Source organism: Artibeus jamaicensis, unplaced genomic scaffold, assembly GCF_021234435.1.
Source record: "Artibeus jamaicensis isolate MK-2021 breed Jamaican fruit bat unplaced genomic scaffold, CSHL_Jam_final contig_65, whole genome shotgun sequence".
NCBI classification, from domain to species: domain Eukaryota; kingdom Metazoa; phylum Chordata; class Mammalia; order Chiroptera; family Phyllostomidae; genus Artibeus; species Artibeus jamaicensis.
This window is the reverse complement of record NW_026521913.1, coordinates 1624499-1644226: the sequence shown is the minus strand read 5'-3', so window position 1 is coordinate 1644226 and position 19728 is coordinate 1624499. Positions and strand designations below refer to the sequence as shown.

At 39.2% G+C, this 19728-nt stretch overlaps 1 protein-coding gene across 6 annotated transcripts in view; it reads left to right on the top strand.

The window, feature by feature from the left end:
* DZANK1 (double zinc ribbon and ankyrin repeat domains 1) overlaps window positions 1-19728 on the top strand; it is a 145520-nt gene that overhangs the window by 53394 nt on the left and 72398 nt on the right. For 5 of the 6 annotated variants that reach the window (XM_053670962.1, XM_053670959.1, XM_053670965.1 and 2 more), the window contains 3 exons: window positions 2476-2593; window positions 17158-17271; window positions 18288-18380. In XM_053670962.1, coding sequence (XP_053526937.1) covers window positions 2476-2593; window positions 17158-17271; window positions 18288-18380 — 325 coding nt within the window. The remainder of the gene's footprint in view (window positions 1-2475; window positions 2594-17157; window positions 17272-18287; window positions 18381-19728) is intronic. The other variant, XM_053670961.1, reaches the window with a different exon arrangement.

Here is a 19728-nt window from a genome sequence, read left to right as displayed (position 1 = left end):
ATTGCTTAGTTCTCTTTCTGAGGTTTTGCTCTGTTCTTTCATTTGGGCCATATTTCTTTGTCTTGGTGCACCTGATACATTGTAAGGGGGCAGGGCCTTAGGTATTCACCAGGATGGGACAACCCTCTTTACAGTGCTGTGGCGCTGCCTGTGGGGGAGGGGCCAGAGAGGGAACAATGCAGCTCTCTTGCTCATCTCTAGCACTCTTTTCAACAAACTCTTGTGTGAGACTGGGGGTTTCTCCTACAACTGCAACTACTGTAGCCAACAGCCATCTCTGAGTCCCCGTAAGTCAGCCCCTCCCTTTCAGCCCATGGATCCTGGCAGCCAGCCCAACTCCCAAGGTCCAGTGGGTGTCTGTGGTTTTTCTGAGTTGGCCCTTGCCGGTCATCGCCTTACTGGTCTGGTTGTTCAGGTTAATTTTTTCTTTCATTCCTTTGTTGTCAGAGTTCCATGCAGTTTGAGTTTTTCTGGCACTTTTGGTTGTTTATTGATTTCAGATTGGTTGTTATCCTCCTTTTGGTTGTGTGAGGAAGCAAAGGGTGTCTACCTATGCCTCCGTCTTGTCTGGAACTCCTCTCATTTTTTTGATAATAGCTATCCTAATGAATATAAAGTGGTATCTCATTGTGATTTTGATTTATATTTCCCTAGTGGCAAGTTACATTGAGCATTTTTTCATGTGCTTTTTGGATATTCTTATATCTTCTTTGGAGAAATGTCTATTCAAGTCTTTTGCCTACTTTTTTATGTTTGTTTTTTGTTAAGTTGTTTTTCTTTACGTATTCTGGACATTAATTCCTTATTAGGTATTAATAACAGTATGATTTGAGAATATTTTCTCCCATTTGTAGGTTGTCTTTTCACTTCCCTGATGGTGTCCTTGGATACATGAAAGTTTAAAATTTTGATCACATTCTGTTTATCTATTTTTTCTTTTGTGCCAATGCTGTTGGTAAGATACCCAAGAAATTATTTCCAAATCTAGTGTCATGAAGATTGTCCTTTATGTGTTCTTCTTGATCCTAAGAGGATCATAGATATACCTCTTCCATTCATTTTTGATCCATTTTGGGTTGGATTTTGTATATCGTGTAAGGTAAGGAGTCAATTTTATTCTTTGGCTTGTGAATATTCAGTTTTCCTAGCACCATTGTCCTTTCCCCATTGAATGGTGTTCACATTCTTGCCAAAAATTATTTGATCATTTATGCAAAGGTTTATTTCTGGGCTCTCTGTTCTATTCCATTGGTCCATATGTCTGTCCTTATGATAGAAGAATACAACTTTTATTAATTAGCTGTTTAGTAAACTTTGAAATCAGAAAGTGTGAGTCATCTTAACTTTGTTGTTCTTTTTTTAAGACTGTTTTGACTATTTTGGGTTCCTTGAGATTCCATATGAATTTAGGACAAGTTTTTCTTTCAGCAAAAAAAGCTCATTGAAAGTTTGATAGGGATTGAATTAAACCTGTAGATTGCTTTGGGTAGTAGTTTCATCTTAACAACTTTAAGTCTTCTGATTCGTGAATATAAGATGTCTTTCCTTGTATTTGTCTTTTTAATTACTTCCTGAGAAGTTTTATGATTTTCATTGTACAAGTCTTTTACCTCCTTGGTTAAATTGATTCTTAAATATTTTATTTTATGTTTCTGGTGCTATAATAAATGTAATTGTTTTCTTAATTTCCTTTTCAGATTATTCATAAGAATACAATGGATTTTTTCTGTGTTGATTATTCTATCCTACCACTTCTAAATGTACTTATAGATCTAATAATTTACTTGGGAGTGTGTATTCTCCAGGATTTTCAACATATAAGATCATATCATCTGTGAACAGAGATCATTTTACTTCTTTCTAGTTGGATACCTTTTATTTTTTATCTTGCTTAATTCCTTTGGTTAGAAATTTCAATACTATGTTGGAATGCAGATATCCTTGAATTGTTATTGATCTTAGAGGAAAAGCTTTCAGACTTCCACCATCAAGTATGACAGCTTTGGGGTTTTTTTATGGAGCCTTTAGCACATTGAGGATGTTTCCCAGACAGAGCTTTACTGACAGTGACCCCCTAGAGTGCCACACAGACTAGGCTTAATGCTCAAATAGGAAGTCTAAAAAGTGCAATGCAGACACTACTGGAATTTCCTATGTTTATCCTCATAAATCCAATACCAAAACCAATGTGATAGGACAAGTCAGATCCCCACTAAGAAGTGGGATCAAGGCTGCTGATAACTTCAGCTGCAGTCAGGAAGTGAGATGGCCTACAGGTAAAGAATACCAGTGGTTCCAGGTATGAGGCCATTTTGTAATAAAATGACTAAAGAACTTGTTCTATAGCCTTTAAGAGTGTTCTGCTTTTTGTATTTTTAAATATTTTTTAAACATCTTGAACACTTTTAGATTTCACCTGACTTCTTGATGTGAACCCATCAGAACATGGCCAATCAGTAACCTCTTCTGTTGTAGGTGTGCCCAGTGTCTTGCCCCTCGCCCATCTGATCCCTTTGCTCGCTTCTGTCAAGAATGTGGCTCTCCTGTCCCACCAGTATTTGGTTGTCGTCTCCCACCCCCAGAAGGAGCCCAGGTGAGCAACACAGTCCTTAAAAGCTTCTTTTAGTGGCTTATCTGATCTTTATTTGCAGCAGTAGCACCATACGTGGCATACATAAACTACAAACATAAATAATTGTTGAAAATATTACTGGCAGATCAATATTTTACTACCCAAATGGAAAAACTGTTTGCAATACTTGTTCCTTTGTGTGTGGCCTTGTAGAAGCACAGGCGCAAAAAGAGAGAAATATTATTGTTTCAATGATATATCCCTGGATAAAGATGAGTTTCCTACTTGTGTGATATTTCTGTTCATAACCTAGGTACAACAAGGAAATATATTTTAGAAATAAATGAGATGTGTTAGTTACAACTCTAGATAGTAATAAAACACATAATTCTGTCCAAAGAAGCTATTTATATTGACTATTAATAGATCAGAATACCTAAATTATAAAGTTTAAGTCAAGGGATCCCTGGGACTTCTGGTCAAGATGGTGGCATAGGTAAATACGGCTCACCTCGTCACACAACATCAAAATTGTAACTACTATAGAATAATCATTATTTAAAACTGCCATAAATGAAGCTGAAAGAGGCCTACAACTGCAAAATTAAAAAAGAAGCCACAGTGAGACTAGATGGAGGGTACTTAACAAGCTCGTCCCACACACATGTTTGGTGGATAAAAATTAGAAGGCAAATCTCAGGAGTGAGGAGCCCCAGACCCACACCAGGCCCTCCAGCCCAGGAACAGAAGTCCCTGTAACTTCCAGCTGTAAAAACCAGTGGGGATTGAGGCTGAGGAAAACAGAAACTCCTGGAGTCACAGGCAGTTCCTTTTAAAGGACCCATGCACAGACTTACTTGGACTCACTCCCACTGAGAGCAGCAGATTGAAAGGTACCAGTGACACATGTGAAGGAACTGAATCATCCAGCATCAGGGCGAGGGCAGGGGTGCAGCTTTTTCCTAGACCAAAGTATTGGTAGAGGCCGTTGTTCCTTTGATGAGTCCTCTCCTCACAGAACAGGCAGGCCAGCACCATATCTGTGACTTCACTAATCTGGCTCACACAGTTCTTTCTACCCGGATGATTCCCTGAGGCCCAGTCATACCCAACTTTCAGGCCTTCCAGAGCTGTATTCAGTGACTTTTCCATATGGATGACTTGTCTTGCCTCATGCTTCAGATTTTCCTAAAGTCTCTCAAGCAAGCAGCATCCAGCCTCCAGAAGCCCTGTATCTCTCAGTAAGTTGCCCCAGGCCTGGCACTAATAGCAGCCAGCCTTGGTTCTAAAAAAAAAAAGAAGGTGGGAAAATGATTAATTTTTTTTTGGGCGGGAATGAAGCAATTATTTAAAGGCTTTTGTTATGAGGGGTGTCTTCTCTTCGCAAGGCACTGTCGCACAACCAGAACTGCCAGATTCTGAATTTTGGACAGCCTGGCCAAAAAGATAAGTAATATCTGAAACTTGTCATGTTAGTTAGTGTTCATTTGTTTGTTTGCATCATGATGGTACTTCCTTCAGGATTTTATATCCAGTTCTTCCACAGACTCGTTGCTAGTGGTTCCCTAATCTAAAGGTTATTAGAGGGATTTCTGGCCAAGATGAAGGCATAGGCAGACATACTGTGCCTCTGAGGACAAGCAAAAGAACAAAAACAACAAATTCAAAAACAAAAAACAAGCAGAACTGCCAGAAAAATCAAACTGTAGGGAAGTCCGACCACCAAGGAGTTAAAGAGGAAACATCATCCAGACTGGTAGGAGGAGAAGAGATGGGCAGCTGAGTGGAGAGGACTCACAGCAAGTTGGCAGCTGGAGGAGTGGGGTGTGTGAATCTGTGGCTGGTAGACTGGGCGGTCCCACATTTGTGTGCGGATAAACCGGGAGGAACAACTGCAGAGCAAGAAAGACTGCACAACCCAGGGTCCCAGTACAGGGAAATAAAGCCTCAAAACCTCTGACTGAAAAAACCTGTGAAGGTTGAGGCAGAGGGAGAAACTCCCAGCCTCACAGAAGAGTTCATTGGAGAGACCCACAGGTTCCTAGAACGTACACAAACCCACCTACTTTGGAATCAGCATCAGAAGGGCCCAATTTGCTTGTGGGTAGCAGCAGAAGTGATCAAAAGCTGACAGAGAGCTGAACAAGCAGCACTGTTCCCTCTCAGACCCCTCCTCCACATACAGCACCACAATGCAGCAATGTGGGTTGTGGCAAATACCTAAGGCCCTGCCACTTACTACATAACAGGTACACCAAGACAAAAAAAATGGCCCATATAAAAGAACAGATCAAAACTCTGGAAAAAATACAACTAAGTGAGGAAGAGATAGCCTACCCATCAGATGCACAGTTCAAAACACTGGTGATCAGGATGCTCACAGAATTGGTTGAGTATGGAAGCAAAGTAGAGGAAAAAGTGAAGGCTATGAAAGGACAGAATCATGGATTCAGAGAATGTTTGGGTGGTTTCCATATGGGAGGGGGTAGGGGGAGTGGCTGAAGAAGCGAGGGAATTAAATAGTACAAATAGGTAGTTACAGAATAGCTATGGGGATGTAAAATACAATATAGGAAGTGGAGTAGCCAAAGAACCAACACATGACCCATGGATATGAACAAATGGTGTGGGGATTGCCTGAGAGAGACGGGGGTGTGAATGGAGAGGGAAAGAGTAAAAGTTGGGACAACTGTAATAGCATAATCAATAAAATATAATTTTAAAGAAGAATGCAAAAATAATGACAGAACAGTTTCATAATTTGGTGAAGGAAATAGGCATACAAGTCCAGGAAGTTCAGAGAATCCCAACCAAATGAACTTAAAGAGGCTCACACCAAGTCACATCATAATTCAAATTCCAAAGGTTAAAGACAGAGAGAAAATCTTAACAGTAGCAAGAGTAAAGCTGTTAGTTACTTCCAATTGAACCACCATAAAACTGTCAGCTTGTTTCTCAAAAGAAACTTTGCAGGCTAGAAGGAATTTGCAAGAAATACTTAAAATGATGAAAACAAAGAACCTACAATCAAGATTACTCTTCCCAGCAAAGCTATCATTTTGAATCGAAGGACAGATAAAGAGCTTCCCAGACTAGAAAAAGCTAAAGGAGATCATCACCACCAAACCAGTATATATGAAATATCAAGTGGTCTTTTTTAAGAAGACTATAAAGCATATGAACAATAAAATGGCAACAAATCCATATCTATCAACAATTAATTCTAAAAATAAAATAAACAAGCAAAAGAGAAACAATCATAGATACACAGAATGTTTTGACAGTTGCCAGATGGAGAGTGATTGGGTCAGTGGGCCAAAAAGGTGAAGGGATTAGAAGTACAAATTGGTTGTTACATAATAGTCATGGGATGTGAAGTACAGCATAGGGAATATAGTACCCAAAGAACATATATGCATGACCCATGTACATGGACAATGTGTTCATAGCCTGAGGGTGTGGGGGCAGGCTGTGTGGACAGGTGCAAAGGAAGATAAATTGGGACAACTATAATAACAAACACAAAAAAATTTTTAGAAGTTTTAATCAAGTATAGACTATAATTGATATTATCCTGCCCATAAGTTTGTAGTTTGTTACAAAACATAGTTGGCTTACTAAAAATCAGTATGCTCACAAAAATGTATTCATCTTTTATTTACTTGATACATCAGGTTTTTTAAATAAAAGAATCTGTGAAATTACCATAAGTGTGAACAATCAGAATTTTAAAAGGTAGTCACTAAGATGGAGGCATAGGGAAATGTGCCTTGCCTCCTCGCACAACTACAGAGAAAAATACAACTAGACTACAACACAAATGTAACCCAGAATTGTTCGAAAATCAAGCTGTATGGAAGTCCAACAACCAGGGATTTAAAGCTACATTCTTCCTTACAGGTAGGAGGGGCTGGGACACAGAGAGGTATGCAAAGGTAGAAAGGTGTGGAGACATAGAGGGGCATGAAGAGTCACAGAGATGGGAATTGGTGGTCCCATATCCATGTGTGGTGGATAAAAATCTGGACAGATATCTTAGGAGTGAGGGATTCCAGACCCAGACCCAATGGCCCAGACCAAGATTTCAGTGCCAGGAAAACAAGTCCCCATAGCTTCTAGCTGTAAAAACCAGTAGTGTTTGGGGCAGTGGCAGAAACTGCAGGAATCTCAAGGGATTCCTTTTAAAGGGCCCACAATGAACTTGGGACTCATCCCCCTGGGAATCAGCACCAGGCGAACAGCTGGAAGGGCACCAGTGGCATACAGGGAGAAAGTGAAATGACTGGCAACAGGGCAAGTGCTGGGAGACAGCTTTCTCTAGGGAAAAACTCCAGAGACCAGATAGCACCATTGTCCCCTCTCGGAGCCCTCCCACACATAAAGCAACAGAGGGTTAATAGGGGTTTCTCTGCTCTGACAGTTACTTAAGGCTCTGCCCCATACAACTTAACAGGTGTGCTTTTCTACAATAAGCTACACTAAAAAGACAGGGATTCAAAGCAGGTCTACATAATACACAGAAACAAACACAAGGAGCCTGACAAAAGGAGAAGACAAAGAAATATGGCCAGCCCAAAAGAAAGAACAGAACAAAACTCCTGAAAAAGAACTAAATGAAATGGCAATAAACAATCTATCAGATGCACAGTTCAAAACAGTGGTTATCAGGATGCTCCAGGAACCCATCTGGTATGTCAACAGCATAAAAAAGACCCAGGCAGAAATGAAATTTTGATTAATTGAAATAAAGAAAAATCTACAGGGAACTGTAGAAATCTACAGGGAGGGGATGAAGCCAAGAATTAAATCAATGATTTAGAATACAAGGAATGAAAAAGCATTCAATAACAACAGCAAGAAAAAAAAATAATACAAAGAAACAAGAATAGGCTTAGAAACTTCTGGGACATCTTTAAATGTGCCTGAATCATAGGGGTACCAAAGGAAAAGAGGAAGGGGAAGAAATTGAAAATTTATTTGAAAAAATAATGAAAAAAACTTCCCTAATTTGGTGAAGGAAGGAGACATACAAGTGCAGGAAGCACAGAGTCCCAAAGAAGTTGGACTAAAGAGGACTACACCAAGACACATCATAATTAAAATGCCAAAGTTTATAGATAAAGAGTGAATCTTAAAAGCAGAAGAAAAAAAAGCAGGGTTACCTGCAAAGGAATCCCATAAGACTGTCAGCTGACTTCCAAAAGAAACTTGGCAGGCTAAAAGGTACTGGCAAGAAGTATTCAAAGTGATGAAAAATAAGGACCTACAACCTAGATTATTCTATCTAGAAAAACTATCATTTAGAATTGAAGAGTGGATAACGTGCTTCACGGACAAGACAAGATGAAAATGAAAGGAATTCATCATCACGAGGCCAATACTATGTTAAATGCTAAAGGGAATTTTCTGTGAAAAAGATCAAAATGATGAACATTAAAATGGCAATAAATTCACAACTAGAAACATAAATAACTATAAATAAAAATGAAAAGGTAGTCACTAACAAAAAAAGATAGGAAGAAAAAGTGGCTAATTCAATGAATTCAAAGTCTAGAGTTTTAAAACTAAGTTATGACTTCAAGCAAGGGGTTCATTAAATGGACATGTTGTAGAAGTTAATTTACTTCCATGATATGCTTAAAACACCTGGAAGAAGACAATGCAACAAATAAAATACAAACAGCTCTCAGGGGTTTGACATGGTTCTTTTAAAATAATTTCTTTTTGAGATTTCCTATTTTTTTCAGGCTGTTGTTATCATACTTTATTTTTTATTTTTAAAAAGATTTTATTTATTTATTTTATTTCTTGTACTTTATTTAAATTACTTTGTTGTTCATTTACAGTTGTCTGCATTTTCTCCCCACCCCTCCCCTGTCACCCCCTCCAAACCCACTTCCCTCCCTTGTTTCCACCCTCCCCCTTGGTTTTGTCCCTGTGTCCTTTATAGTAGTTCCTGAAAACACTTCTCCCCACTGTCCCCTCCCCTCTGTCTATTGTTAAATTGCTCTTTTTTTTAGAGATTTTATTCATTTATCTTTTAGAGGGGAAGGGAAGGAGAGAGGGAGAGAAACATCAATGTATGGTTGCCTCTTGAGCATCCCCTCCTGCAATCCAGGCATGTGCCCTGACTGGGAATCGAACTGTGAGCCTTTGGTTTGCAGGCCCGCACTCAATCCACTGAGCTACACCACCCAGAGCAGATTGTTCTTAATTTCAATGACTCTGGTTATATTTTGTTTGCTTTTTTATTTGGTTGATTATGTTCCAGTTAAAGGTGAGATCATATGGTATTTGTTCCTCACCACCTGGCTTGTTTCACTTAGCGTAATAATGCTCTCCAGTTGCATCCATGCTGTCCCAACGGTAGGAGCTCTTTCTTTCTCTCTGCTGCATAGAATTCCATTGTGTAAATGTACCATTGTTTTTTGAACCACTCATTTACTGATGGGTACTTAGGTTACTTCCAGCACTTGGCTATTATAAATCGTACTGCTGTGAACACTGGGGTGCATAGGTTCTTTTGGATTGGTGTTTCAGGGCTCTTCAGGTATAATCCCAGCACTGGTATTGCTGATGCTGCATGGGATGTCTGAGATTTTTCTGCCAATGTTTTTTTCTGGGACTCTTATTGTGTTACAACTTATATTTAAGTCTTTTCTCCACCTAGAATTTATTTTTGTGTATGGTGTAAGTCTGTGCTCAAGTTTCATTTTTTTGCACGTAGCTGTCCAGTACTCTCAACACCATTTGTTGAAGAGGCTATTTTTGTTCCATTTTATGCTTCTTCCCCCTTTGTCAAATATTTAATTGGCTGTAGAGACTTGGGTTTATTTCTGGGCTCTTCGTTCTGTTCCATTTGTCTATGTGCCTGTTTTTATGCCAGTATCAGGCTGTTTTGATTAAAGTGGCCTTGTAATACAGTACAAGGCCTTGTAATACAGGCCTACTTAGTATCAGGCATTGTGATTCCTCCTGCTTTGTTTTTCTTTCTCAAAATTGTTGCAGCTATTTGGGGTCATTTCTGGTTCCATATAAATTTCTGAAATGTTTGTTCTATATCTGTGAAACATGTCATAGATACTTTAATAGGGATTGCACTGAATCTATAAATTGCTTTGGGTAGTATGGCCATTTTGATGATGTTAACTCTTCCAATCCATGAACATGGTACATGCTTCCATTTGTTTGTGTCTTCCTTAATTTCTTTCTTTAGCATTGTATAGTTTTCTGAATACAGGTGTTTTACCTCCTTGGTTAGGTTTATTCCTAGGTACTTTATTTTTCTTATTGCTATATCAAATGGGATTTTCACCCCTGATTTCTGTTTCTGATGTTTCATTGTTGGTGTACAAAAATCCTTTGATTTCTGAGTATTGACTTTGTATCCAGGTGTTTTGCCAAATTTGTTAATTAGGTCAAGTAGTTTTTTCGTGGAGTTTATAGGATTTACTGTATACGCTATCATGTCATCTGTAAACACTGACAGTTTTGTTTCCTCCTTTCTAATTTGGATGCCTTTTATTTCCTTTTCTTATCTGATTGCTCTGACTAGGACTTCCAGTACTATGTTGAAAACGAGTGGTGACAGTGGGCATCCTTCTCCTGTTCCTGATCTTAGTGCGAAAGATCTAAGTTTTTGCACATTGAGTATGATGTAGGCTATAGGTCTCTCATATGTGGCCTTTATTATGTTGAGGAATGCTCCCTCCATTCCCACTTTGCTGAGGGTTTTCATCATAAGTGGGTGCTGTACTTTATCAAACGCTATTTTGCACATCTATTCATATGATCATGTGATTTTTATCTTTTGTTTATGTGGTTTATTATGTTTATTGATTTGAGAATACTGTACCATCCTTGCATACCTGGCATGAATCCACTTGATTCATCTTTGAATCATCTTTTTAATGTATTGAATCATCTTTTTAATGTATTGCTTGATGTGGTTTGCCAATATTTTGTTGAGGATTTTAGCATCTGTGTTCATCAGTGCTATTGGCCTGAGTTATCTTTCTTTGCTATGTCTTTGTCTGGTTTTGGGATTAGGGTGATACTGACTTCATAAAAAGAGTTTGGGAGTCTTCCATCTTCTTGAATTTTTTGAAATAATCTGTGGAGGGTGAGGGTTAGCTTTCCCTTAAATGCTTTGTAAAATTCTCCTGTGAACCCATCTGGTCTAGGGCTTTTGTGTGTCAGAAGCTTTTTAATTGCTGTTTCAATTTCATCAGGTGTTGTTGGTCTGTTTAGGTTTTCTGCTTCTTCACTGAGTTTTGGAAGATTATATTTTTCTAGAAATTTCTCCATTTCACCTAGGTTTTCCAATTTCATGGCATGCAGTTCTTCATAGTAATTTCTTACAATCCTTTGTATTCCTGTGGTATCAGGTGTAATCTCTCCTCTTTCATTTCTGATTGTGTTTATTTGGGTCCTCTCTCTTTTTTTCTTGATGAGCCTGCTTAAAGGCTTGTCGATTTTGTTTATTTTTTCAAAGAACCAGCTCCTGGATTTATTGATCCTTAGAATTGTGCTTTTAGTCTCTTTGTCATTTAATTCTGCTCTGATCTTGTTTATTTCCTTCCTTCTATTTGCTCTGGGCTGTCTTTTTTGTTGTTCCTCGAGTTCTTGCAGGCATAGGGTAAGGTTGTTTGTTTGAAATGTTTCTATCTTTTTTAGGTAGGCCTGTATCACTATGAACTTCCCTCTCAGGACTGCCTTTGCTGTGTCCCATAAGTTTTGTATTGTTATGAGTTCATTTTCATTTGTTTCCAGAAACTTTTTGATTTCTTTCCTAATTTCATTCTTGACCCATTAGTTGTTTAATAGCATGCTATTCAATTTCCATGAGTTTCAGTGTTTGGTGTTTTTTTCCTTGAGGTTGTTTTCCAGTTTCAGTCCCTTGTGGTCGGAGAAAATGTTTGATATGATTTCAGTTTTCTTGAATTTGTTGAGGGTAGTTTTGTATCCTGTCATGTGGTCTAATCTTGAAAATGTTCTCTGTGCACTTGAAAAGAATGTGCATTTTGTTTCTTTGTGATGAAAGCTCTATATATACATCAGTTAAGTCCATTTCATCTAGGGCATTGTTCAATGCCACAATATCTTTGTTGATATTTTGTTTGGAAGATCTATTCGTATTTGACAGTGGGGTGCTAGTATCTCCCACTATAACTGTGTTGCTGTCAATTATCTTTCTTGAAGTCCTCCAAGATTTTCTTTATGTATTTGGGTGCTCCTATGTTTATGTCTTCTTGATGGATTCTCCCCTTGAGTATTATGAAGTGACCTTCTGGGTCTCTTTTTATGGTTCTTTTTTTGAAATCTGTTTTGTCCAGTATGAGTATTGCTATCCTGGATTTTTTTTCTTTGCATTTGCTTGGAATATTTGTTTCCAGCCTTTTCTCTTTTAGTCTGTGTAGGTCTTTTGTTCTGAGGTGGGTTTCCTGTAGGCAGTATATGTGTGGGTCATGTTTTCTTATACATTCCACTATTCTGTGTCTTTTGATTGGGGCATTAAATCCACTTAAGTTTAAGGTTATTACTGATAGGTACTTATTCATTGACAATTTTTTGTAGCTGTGTTCCTCTCTCTTTTACTATTTTTCTTCCTTTTCTTAAAGGAAACTCTTTAGCATCTCTTGCAGAGCTGGTTTGGAGGAGGTGTATTCTTTGAGGCTTCTTTTGCCTTGGAAGCTCCTTATTTGGCCTTCCATTTTAATTGAGAGCCTTGCTGAATAAAGTAGTCTTGGTTGCAGGCCTCTGGTTCTCATTCCTTGGAATATCTCTTGCCATTCCTTCTGTCTTGGAGTGTTTTCATTGAGAAGTCAGCTGCTAGTCTCATTGAGGCTCCCTTATACGTTACTTCCTGTTTGTCCCTCACTGCCTTTAAGATTCTCTCTTTGTCTTGGAATTTTGCCATTTTAATGATAATGTGTCTTGAAATGGGTCTTTTTGGGTTCCTCTTGATTGGGACTCTGTGTTTCCTGGATTTGTGTGACATTTTCTCTCATCAAATTAGGGAAGTTTTCCATCATTACTTTTTCAAACATGTTTTCTATTCCTTGCTGTTCTTCTTCTCCTTCTGTTATTCCTATTATATGGATATCATTATGTTTCATGTTGTCCTGTATTTCTCTTAACCCCTTTTCATTCTTTCTCAGCCTCTTTTCTTTTCCTTGCTGTTTCTGGCTGTTTTTTTCTACACCGTCCTCCAGCTTGCTGATTCGATCCTCTGCTTCATCGAGCCTGCTTTTGATTTCTTCTACTGTGTTTTTCACTTCAGAAATTGTATTTTTTGGGAAGTTCCACTAAGATGGAGGCATAGGTGGAAGCACTGCGCCTTCTCGCACAACTAAGTTTAAAAACAATAAAGTTTTAGCAACAAAAACACAGCCAAACCACCGCAAATTGAATTATACAGAAGTCGGTCAGCAACGAACCCTTCAGCCAAACCAGTAAGAGGGGCAGAGCCAGCAGCAGAGCAGGGTCAGGCAGGAAAGATCCACCAGACCGACCCAGGCACGCGACCCAGGCGTGCCAGCAGCCGTGGGCAGATCCCAGGTGTGGAGAAGCGGGCAGACCCACTGAGAGCGCAAGGCAGTGGACCCACTGAGGGCTGTTCGCGGTCACACATTTGCGTGCAGATAAACCGGTGAAGGAGCTAGCATTGAGATGGACCAAGCAGGCCCCAGCGGCAGGAATTGTCAGAGGGAACCACCACTGTCCCTCTCTGACCGCCCCCACATCCAGCATCACAAACCAGTGACCTAGGTGGCCCCGCCCTGGTGAACACCTCAGGCTCTGCTCCTCATATATAACAGGCACGAACAGATCAAAACATGGCTCAAGAACAACTCAGAGCCCCAGAGCCAATAAATCAAAGCAACCAAGAAATAGCCAGACTTTCACATGCACAGTTCAAAACACGGGTGATCAGGATGCTCACAGAACTGGTTGATTTTAGGCACAAATTAGAGGAACATATGAAGGCTAAACTAATTGAAATGAATGGAAATGCACAGGAAACCAATAGTAATGGAAAGGAAACTGGGACTCAAATCAAAGGAGTGGACCAGAAGGAAGAGAAAAATGAAGAAACAGAAAAGGATGAAGAAGCAAGAATTCAAAAAAATGAGGAGAGGCTTAGGAATCTCCAGGACATCTTTTTTTTTTTTAAATATTTTCTTTATTTATTTTTCGAGAGAGGGGAAGGGAAGGAGAAAGAGTGGGAGAGAAACATCAATGTGTGGTTGCCTCTCATGCGTCCCCTGCTGGGAACTGGCCTGCAACCCAGGCATGTGCCCTGACTGGGAATCGAACCGCGATACTCTGGTTCGCAGGCCCGCGCTCAATCCACTGAGCTACGCCAGCCAGGGCCTCCAGGACATCTTTAAACAGTCCAACATCTGAATTATAGGGGTACCAGAAGGGGAAGAGGAACAGCCACAAGTGAAAAACTTATTTGAACAAATAATAAAGGAGAACTTTCCCAGTCTGGCAAAGGCAATAGACTTCCAGGAAATCCAGGAAGCTCTGAGAGTCCCAAAGAAGTTGGACCTAAATAGGAATACACTAAAGCACATCATCATTATATTAGTCAAGATTAAAATGAAAGAGAGAATCCCAGAAGCAGCAAGAGAGAAGGGGGCTGTCACCTATAAAGGAGTTCCCATCAGACTGTCAGCAGATTTCTCAAAAGATACCTTACAGGCAAGAAGGAGCTAGAAAGAACTATTTCAACTCATGAAATCTAAAGACCTAGATCCAAGATTTCTCTATCCAGCAAAGCTTTCATTTAGAATGGAAGGACAGATAAAGTGCTTCTCAGATAAGATCAAATTCAAGGAGTTCATCATCACCAAGCCCTTATTATATGAAATGTTAAAGGGACTTACCTAAGAAAAAGAAGATAAAAAAGATGGACAGTGAAAGGACAGCAAACTCACAGTTATTAACAACCACACCTAAAACAAAAGCAAACTAAGAGGACAGCTAGATCAGGAGCAGAACCATAGAAATGAATATCTCATGGAGGGTTAGCAACAGGGACTGGGAGAAGGACAAGGGGGAAGACAGTACAGAAAATAAGTAGCATAGAAGGTAGGTAGAAAATAGATAAGGGGGAGGGCAAGAATAGTAGGGGAAATATAGAATCTAAAGAACTTGAGACAGGTGGTCATAAACTAAAGGGGGGGAATCGTGGGGGAGGGGCATGCAGGGTGGAGGGGAATGAAGGGGGGAAATAGAACAACTGTAATGGCATAATTGATAAAATATATTTAAAAAAAGAAATGCTATTTTTTATTTCCTCTTGACCCTTGTTGATAGTTTGTATTACCTTTTTCATGTTGATGTAGTTTGCAATGATTTCATTGTAGTTTCCCTGTAGTTTTCGGTAATTCTTTGTGAGCTCATTGAGCTTTCTGATAACCATTGCTTTGAACTCAGTATCTGATCATTGACTTGCCTCTATTTCATCTAGCATTCTTTCTGAGACTGCCTCCTTTCCTTTCATTTGGGAATTGTTTCTTTGTCTTCCCATTGTTTGTGAGACTGTTCTAGTTAGCCTCTGCTTCTTTAAATATTTTTTAAGATTGTTTACTTATTTATTTATTTATCTTTAGAAGGGAAGGCAAGAGGGAGAGAAATATCAATGTATGGTTGCCTCTCGTGCATCCCCTGCTGGGAACTGGCTTGCAACTCAGGTGTGTGCCCTGACTGGGAATCGAACCACGATCCCCTGGTTAGCAGGCCTGTACTCAATCTACTGAGCTACACCAGCCAGGGCTGCTTCTTAAACTGATCTGTTCTGACTCCCTGGGTTTATGGTATGAACCTCTATGGTAAAATACTTGTGTGATTCAGTGGCGCCATTTCCTTTATCTCCCCAGCTCACTGGTCTTAGGCTGTCATTTATGTTGGCTCTGTGTATGTGTTTGGGTTTTGATTGCTGCTGGGTCTTACTTTTGTGGGTCCTTCCCACAAGCTGGTTAACTGCAGGTCATTCTGTCCACCACCTCTTGTATTCTGTTATGCAGGTGTGGGCAGATTGTGTTGAAGCTGGCTATTCTGTGTGCACAAGGTTTTGAGGATTCTCTATTGTTCTTGTTCATTTGTTTGTTCTGAGTAATTTCTCTACTCTTTAGTTGTGTTTCTAGATAGGTCCTGGGTTGAGTTAGTGTGGCTTCCACTACCTCTTTCACCTTCTTCTGTTGTTATCTGTTGGTGGTTCCTTTGTTGGTGGGTTTCCTCTTCCAGCAGGTATCCTGGTATTCACAGCTTCCACCTAACTCATCTAGTTTTTCAATGTCCTCTGTAATTTTTGGTCTTCTATTTTCATATATGCTGGGGTACTGTTGGCTGTTTGCTCTGTTCCTCAGTAGATCAGCTAGATGTTTCACCTGTGTGCAGGGGAAGTGGACTCCGCTCCCACCTATCTCGCTGCCATCTTAGTTCTCTCTTATTTATTCACTTTTAGAGAGAAGGGAAGTGAAGTAGAAAGATTGATGTGTGGTTGCCTCTTGTGTACCCACTACTGGGGATCTGGCCTGCAACCCAGGCATGTGCCCTGGCTGGGAATTGAACTGGCAACACTTTGGTTCTCAGGCCAGTACTCATCCACTAAGCCACAGCAGACAGGGCTTTTCTTTAGTTTTTAAAACGTGGTTTCCACCCTGGCTGTTACAGCTCAGTGGATTGAGCATGGGACTGTGAAACAAAGAATTGAGATTCGGTTCATAGTCATGGCACATGCCTAGGTTGCAGGCCAGTTCCCAGCAGGGAATGCACAAGAGGCAACCATACATTGATATTTCTCTCCCTCTCTCCTTCCCTTCCCCTGTAAAGATAAAGAAATAAAACCTTTTAAAAAATGTTTCCTTTTGCTCTTCCAATATATTTTTCTATTTTTAAGACTTTGCGTGTTTTTTCCCTTATATATGAGTCTCATAGAAACATTTCTTTATTTTTTGCATGTCTCATGCATGAATTTGTAAAAACTTGGATATTTTAGGTAATAATTGTAGGTAAAAGATAATAATTTTGGGGAAAATATTGTAATTATTCCAGATTTTGACTTTTTCTCCTAGTGGCATCATTTTGTTGTGTTTTTTTACTTGCATTAAATCTTTTCATGTTTGTCCTCTTTCCAAAATCCAATCATTGATATCAGGATCAACCATGCTGATAAAACTAGAGGAGGATGGGCGTGACTCCAAGGAACAACCATGTAGACTTGTAGTGTTCTTATTTGAAGTTCAGCACTTTTCAGTTTGTTGCTTGTCTTTGATTAATGTTCAGAGTCTGAAATAGTTTTTTTGACAGTTTTACCAACTTTATAATTGCATTCTTGGAGACAGTATTTTTCAACTTCCTCTTTTGTACTGGAAAATATTTTTTCTTTCGTTTGTTTTTATATTCCTGTTTTCTACAATAAACATGGTTTTACTCTTAATGTGCAAGAATAAAAATAAAGGTAATTATTTTTTTAAATTTTACAAAAAGCAAATTAAACCTTTCATTCTAAGATCTACTTATATCTTCAGTTTTTAAATTCCAGGACAAACTTGACCTCTTTCTTTGTACAGATGGGCTTCTGTGCAGAATGTAGAAGCATGGTGCCCATGAACACTCCCATATGTGTGGTTTGTGAGGCTACTCTTGCTCTACAGCTGCAACCACAGGCCAGCCTCTGCTTGAAGGTAATGATATGCAGTTTTGTAAAAGCATAAGTAAAATATATAGAAAGTAATGTTGGAACAATTAAATGTCCTTCTTCAGCTGATGGAATTGGCTAACAGTTCATAAGCCAATATCTGTGAACAGACTCCGTGGTGGACCCTGGGCAGCAGAGTCTGCCTGTTGTGGCTGACGACGAGAATGAATGCACAGGTGACAATGATCCTGTAGAGAAAAAGGGAACAGCATGGCTACTCTCTCAAGGGGAAGAGTGCCTATGGATGCCTCAGCCACTCCCTCAAGAGGGGAACACCTTGACCCTTGCCTAGACAGGCTTTTTTTTTTTTTTTTTTAGACAGGCTTTTATTGTTTTCCTCTAGTCTTACATCAAAGAAAGATTTATTACCTATTACATAGAATATTATTGTCTACATTTTAGGTACAATCAAGAAAGTGAAAATGACATGCAGAGGGAATAGTGATGAGCCAATTAGCTCTATCCTTGGGCAAATTCACACAAGCTTTGGATATTACCTTGAAGATAGACAATACACATTTGTTGTTATAGACCAGGGTGATGGAGTTTTAGCAAGAGCAAGCCATAACAATCTGTATGCATTTTCTAGGCCTGATTCCCACAGGAAAACTCAGTTTGAAGGTCTGGCTCCTGTCCACCACTTTGATTCTGTAGGTTTTCCATACAGAGCCAAATCACATTTGCCAGAGTTACACAAACAGGTCCCCTACAAGAATCAACTCTAATTTTTGGAAAAGCATGCTGCCCAAAAGTTTAACTTATCAATGAGATCTGTAATGTGAAGAGGAATACATAGAAATGTGTTCCCTGAACATGGATTTAGAGGACAAATTGCACTACACCTAACTTAGACAATTTTTTTACTTCATGTATTTAAACTTGAACATTGCAATAAATGTTAACTTTTAATCTTGTTCTTAAAGTGGCTTCATGATTTTGTTTGTCTTATTTTCACAGTTATTTGCTAAGAGGAACATGTATTTCTTATTTTCTATTTTCAAGGATAAAGTAATCTGCTGCACCTGTGGAACAGGGACTCCTGCCCACCTGAAATACTGTGTCTCCTGTGAGAGGGCCCTCCCTTCATCACAAGAGGTAGGTTGACTGCATGCGCAAGTCTCATATTTAGTGGCTACTAAATATACAGTATTAATGATAATGAATGAATATAATCTGCAGAGCAGGGAGAAAGTGGGAGAATGGAGAGAGACCAAAAGAAAAAAAAACCCTTTCATGGTAAACTGAAAGCAACTTTTCTATATATGGAATTTCTTTATATGTTCACCAATACAAAATTGTTTTCAAAGTCTTCACAGCAAGAGGATTCAATAAAATTCATGATCTCTTACAATTTTGTTTAGTAATTTTTCATAGAAGGCTGGCAGCAGCCAATGGGTAATGGCCTCACTGACATTTCATTTACAGCAAATATGTCTTTATTGGCTATGCCATGCTATTTTTTTACTTTCTAAAATTTATTTTTCTGTTGTTGTTGTTCAAGTACTGTTATCTCCATTTTCACCCTACCATGCTCCTGAACCTCCTATCCCCACCTCTCAACCTCTAACCTAACCCCTTTGCTTTCTCCTTTATACATGTTCCTTGATGGCCCTTCCCCCTTTATCCCTCATTATCCCCTCCCACATCCTCTCTGGGTACTGTCAGTTTGTTCTTTACTTCAGTGTCTCTGGTTGTATTTTGCTTACTTGCTTGTTTGGTTCATTAGGTTCAACAGATAGGTAAGATCATATGGTACTTGTCTTTCATCACCTAGCTTATTTCACTTAGCATGATACTCTCCAGTTCCATCCATGCTGTGGTGGTGAAGGGAAGGAGCTCCTTCTTTCTCACTCCTGCATAGAATTCCATTGTGTAAATGTACCATGGTTTTTTGATCCACTCATTTACTCATGGGTACTTAGGTTGATTTCAGCACTTCGCTATTATAAATTGTGCTGCTATGAACACTGCAGTGCATAGGTTCTTTTGAATTGTTGTTTCAGTATTCTTAGGGTATAAACCCAGCACTGGTATTGCTGAGTCAAAAGGCAGTTCCATTTTTTGTTTTTTGAAGAAATTCCATACTCTTTTCCATAGTGACTGCACCAGCATTGTACTAGGGTTCCCTTTTCTCCACAACCTGTCCTACACTTGTTTTTTGCTTTGTTTATGATTGCCATTCTGACTGGTGTGAAGTGGTGTCTCATTGTGGTTTCAATTTTCATCTCTTTGATGGCTAGTGATGCTGTGCATCCTTTCATATGTCTCTGGGCCCTCTGTATGTCCTCCTTGGAGAAGTGTCTGTTTAGCTCCTTTGCACATTTTTCAATTTAATTCTTTGTCTTCCTGATGTGGAGTCCTGTGAATGCTTTATATATTTTGGAGTTCAATCCTTTGTCTTAGGTATCATTGGCAAATATGTTTTTCCATACACTTGGTTCTC